Genomic DNA, 4,854 nt, shown 5'->3' with positions numbered 1-4,854 from the left:
TGTCCCCTTTATGCTATGATTTATTACATTTATAATGCAGAGATGAATTTACTCGCAACTACTTCGAAGCAGCGTACATATTTAAGCAAGGCGCCCCTGTTATCTTTAACTGCTTGGGAAAAGATTCTGCTAGTTACTAATCTGTAATGAAAATATGCGTTCCATCATGTATACTAAGTGTGCAGTATTTCGACAACATCGAGTGGATGAACATTGATTGTTGATCAAATATAGACTATTCGCTATTGGTTACTGTCTGCAGGAGAACTGCAAGCTCGCGAGGTCGTGATAGCCGTGCTTAAAAGCGAGCGTATCAAGCAGCTCGTCTATCCTGTTGGACCCCGGTTGGCTCGACCAGGACCGCGAAACCCGCTCACCCAGCTATGGCAGGACGCTCTCGCTGCAACAGAGAACTTCCCTCCATCTTCGACGCCTGCCTCTCAGCACCACTGTAATAGCGTCGCGGCCCATCACAATGGTCATGGTGGTGAAGGTAACTTACCATCAACAGCTCCTTCGGCAGTGGCAACAACATGCGGAACTCCAGTGTTAGCGAGATCAGCCTCATCGCTTTCACCCACGACAGCGCCCCCCACGACAACAAGCAATAATAAACAACAACAACAACAATCTTCCCTCGATTCCGCGCCCAGTGGGACAAGTCAAGATGTCATGAATTTGTCGCCAGCGACAACAACATCTGCCTCCTCTATAACAACAACCATAGCGTCGACAACAGCTGCGACATCGTTCCCGTCTCCGGCCTCAATTAACCATCGAATTGATGTGAATGCTATTCACAGCCTGCAAGAGGTGGGTAACAAAGCATAGATCTAAACAATTTTTGCCCCGTGATGGAGATGTAGCTGCACAAATTAAAGCTCACTTCTTAAACTTGAAGCCCATGTTTGCTTCAGTGTTGAACGACAGTTACTAGCAAAAACTGAAGTACACATCGCCATATGCACCTTCATAAATTAGAAATACTGCAGAGGAATATGGCGAGGTTCCCTGAGCGTGAAATGTTGGCTGTTTTCATGTGTGCATTTGTTTTGATTTCTTGGTTTTTCGCCTTTGTTTCAATTGTCCTGTCTGTGTGTACGTATATGTTCCTGACTTTACAGGTACAGGCAAAGCTATTGGAGAATATGATCTCTCAAAACAATGAGCTACTTACAAAGGTCAAAGAGCGTTGTTGTGGAGGTTGCCAGTGCCAAGGAGCAGGTTCGATCCTCGGAGCCGGCTTCATTCACGACCAGCTTCCGAGTCGAGAACCGAAGGAAGAAGCGAAAGAAGAGGCTCAACGCCTCTTCGAGGCTGGTTAGTTTTTTTCTTCTTTAGCGATGATTGCCATTAGTAGTCTCAATGATGGCAGAGCATTGATCTAATTACATTCCTTGCAGTTTTATAAGTGAAACCCGGATATATCAAAAATATGTATATAAAATAGAATATATTTTTCCTTGACTACTCGGAAAATTGTATCATGTATTAATTGGACAAACACCGTACGTGATACTTTTCTACTGAGAATTTACACGTACCGACACAGGTCGGCTCTTGTTCAATTATTTGCTACGTATTGAAATATTATTACGGTTACACTTTTTTTGATGATTTTTCCTCGCAACGTTAATGTGGCATACATAAGTGCCATTCTCGCTTTGAGCCGCTTGGGGTTATTTGCCCCACTGATGATCGGGCATAGTCTTCACCCATCGATTACCGCGGTCAGTTGTTTCATACGCAAACTATGGCGAACAGATCATGCAAAAAGCACACGTAGGTATTGTTGTAACATCTGTCTACTTACTTAGCATTCATCTATAATTCGCTCGTACTATATTGCTATTCATTCCTTCTTCTAATTCATCTACTCATCGATTTTTAGAAACGTCAGCTAGCGCCGTTCTTGGCCGCGTACGGGAACGCGAAAAGCAAATGGTACTCCTTTTGCTAGCTGAACGACATCGGCTCGTAGCGAAGCTGGACACCGCCAGACAGAATTGCGTTGAGCTGCTGCGCGCATTACGTGAAGAAAAGGCACGCAACGCTGAAATTGTCGACGGACTGGAAGAGGAGAGCAAACGCAGTCTATTGCTTGAAGAGCAAGCTGAAGCTGTTGGCCGACAGCATGCTGCCTATCGAGCGCAATGCCGCCAAGAGGTAGACGCGCTTCGTGAAGAGAATGCACGACAGAAAGCGGAAATTGAACGGCTACGAGCCGATCTCGAGCGCGCTACAGGAGGCGGTGTACGGAGCCAGCTGATTAGTGGTCCTGCACCAGGCCCGGCGCATCACTCATCCGCAGCCCCAGCTATTGCTCCAGCTGTCCTGGCGCAACGAGCAGTCGCCCATGCGCCGGCGGGATTTCCTACCCCATCTGGAGTACCTGCATCGGCTATTGCTGCTAGATCAGGTGAGCAGCGTATATGTTTACTCATTTGTTGATCTTTTTGATATTCCTCAGAGAAAATTTTGACCTGGCTGTTTACGCTTGTTTAGTTCGTCGCGAAGGAAAATTTTCGAAAAAGGTTCGAAGGAAAATTTAATGATATAGCTAACTGCCTAGTTACGCTTTCGCCCTCATCAACTGATTATATATAGGTGGACTGACTGTATCCATTGGTCATTACGGTCTGCGAGCCAACCGAGGTTTCCTCAACAAACTCTTTTCACGTCACGTTTTTTAAGGTGATGAATCAAGGGCAACTGGTCGACCTGCGCCGCCGCCTGTCCCGCCTAACAAGCCAGCCATACTGCGAAAGCCGGCTCATCTTACGGCTGGCGCGGGCGTCATCGTCACTCCGATAGCTGCAGCCACTTCAACCGCCCACACTGCCCCCGTAAACGCGAGCACAATTGTATCTGCCGCTTCGCACGACACGTTCGAAGGTGAAATCAAAAACTTCCAGAGCGTCTTCGTGACAATGAAGAATGCCAGCGGTGGTGGACCCGCCCCCGCTCCACCTCAGGCGACTCCGCCAGCAGCTGCCGGTGGGCGACATGCGTAAATTTCAAGGCAAACAAACATAAGCTATTTATCACGCGTTAGATGAACACATCAATGAAAACAACGATCATGAATTATAACCTAGTAAAAATTCTACTAATAACGAACATAGCTAATGTCCTCCCAAATGGTCTTACTGTTGGTGTGCTAAAGCGCACAAGTGACTTAGTTACCGTAAAGCGTTCCCTTTACATCCTTCCGGCAGCCACACACTTAGAATTCATAGTATATATATATATATATATATATATATATATATATATATATATATATATAGTACTAACCTTGAGAGTTCACTGAAACCAATGCCCTCGTGCTGTACGCAGAGCCTAAGGATTTTTATGTACGTGTTTATTTTTATTTTTAATACCATTTTAGAATTCGGATATATAAATGAGTGTATACGGTAACCCAGTACGTTATTTCGACGTTTTGTGTATAAGTATGGCTTTGCAAATCAGTGGTTTATACGAGGCAAACTTAGCAACAAGGCGAGCTATTTAAAATTTACAGAGTGTCGATCGTTGAGTGCGTTGGAACAACTTGTATCCGAATACAACGTCCGGAGCACAATCATTTTAGAGATTCTGTTTCATTTGTAAAATCTCGATCGGGTGAGACCGTTCTGAAGGAGTTGTCCCTGTGGGAACATATAGATACGCAAGATGTCCTTACCGTTTTTCAGTCATGGTAGTTACGAAATAGTTGCATCGCTATTCGTTTCTATTTCAGAAAGTGTCAAATGAACTCTGAGCTGATCGGGCGTACATCTACATATATATAAACGTATAGCGTTGCACAGTGGAGGGACGGTGCAGTCGAGCTATGTGAACAGCCAAAAAGCAGCAAAACAATTTTAGAATTTTGTTCGAACAAGACGAGCCATTGTAACCGAATTTCGAACTGCGAGGTAGTAACTTGTATGACTTGTTTGACCTAAGACGAAGTGTGATGGGGTCGTCCTCTAGAAGGTGCCAAACCGCTATAGGATTTGTTAGAAAATAGAAAGCAAGCGTCTATAATAAAAATGACTAATAAAAATAAAGCTAACAACATGTACGATTTTAGACAACTGCAATTAAAAAACGTGCGGTGGACCGACGCGGAGTACAAACCCTAACCCACCTATAAAAGCTGCAATCTCTTTTCTTGTGTCCTCCATTCGCCTATATCGTCGCATTATGAGCCTTGCTCGTTTCCCAGAAGGAGAAGTCGTTTAGCGACGTATCAGTTGTTCGGTAATGAATGGCGACGAAGAAAGTACTGAACCGAACATTTAGTTATATATCCCTACCGAGTATAACCCAGTGTGGATTGGAAGCTAGGCTAAGGACGCTGTGTGGACCATGGCGGCATGGACGACGCTGACCTAAGCCAAAGGCAAGTGTTTGTACATAGGGAGAGACTGAAAACTATACCTAGGTCTGGACAGCTAGCTATGTTTAAGATAGAGAAAGCTAGACTGTATACAAGTATGGTACTTTGTAGTCTAAAGTGGAAACTGGAAATTTACTTCCAAGCAGCACTTTCATTAAGCAACAGGTGAGAGGTAAGGAAAAATTTCACACCTTGTATCCAGTTTCGACAAGGAACGTCTGATTCGTGAAAGCTGATGATTATTGGCCTTCTTGTTCCTTGTTCATCATACAACAAGCCTTCCTATGCCTACTTTTATTGGTACCGGTGTCCTTAATGATTAATAGCGCGACGCTAACAAGCAACACGTAGAATCACCTTGTATCCTTGCCAAACGTACTCATACACCGTCTTCGCAGGTGTATATCTTATAAAATAATAATGCTGTTGACACTACTCCTTAATACTATATTGGAAAGCAATCC

The 4,854-nt window shown here is 44.4% G+C and overlaps 1 protein-coding gene across 7 annotated transcripts in view; it reads left to right on the top strand.

Moving 5' to 3' along the window:
* Positions 1–4,687, top strand: part of LOC111259751 (uncharacterized) — a 21,330-nt gene extending 16,643 nt beyond the window's left edge. For 5 of the 7 annotated variants that reach the window (XM_022831963.2, XM_022831968.2, XM_022831967.2 and 2 more), the window contains 4 exons: positions 263–813; positions 1,125–1,320; positions 1,892–2,419; positions 2,695–4,687. In XM_022831963.2, coding sequence (XP_022687698.1) covers positions 263–813; positions 1,125–1,320; positions 1,892–2,419; positions 2,695–3,014 — 1,595 coding nt within the window. In that variant the 3' untranslated portion in view covers positions 3,015–4,687. The remainder of the gene's footprint in view (positions 1–262; positions 814–1,124; positions 1,321–1,891; positions 2,420–2,694) is intronic. The other 2 variants (XM_086968004.1, XM_022831964.2) reach the window with 2 other exon arrangements.
* Positions 4,688–4,854: the final 167 nt, after the last annotated feature.

The sequence above is a fragment of the Varroa jacobsoni genome, unplaced genomic scaffold (genome assembly GCF_002532875.2).
Source record: "Varroa jacobsoni isolate VJ856 unplaced genomic scaffold, vjacob_1.0 scaffold_364, whole genome shotgun sequence".
Classification (NCBI taxonomy): Eukaryota; Metazoa; Arthropoda; class Arachnida; order Mesostigmata; family Varroidae; genus Varroa; species Varroa jacobsoni.
The sequence above is the reverse complement of the archived record's forward strand: the minus strand, read 5'-3'. Positions and strand labels throughout refer to the sequence as shown.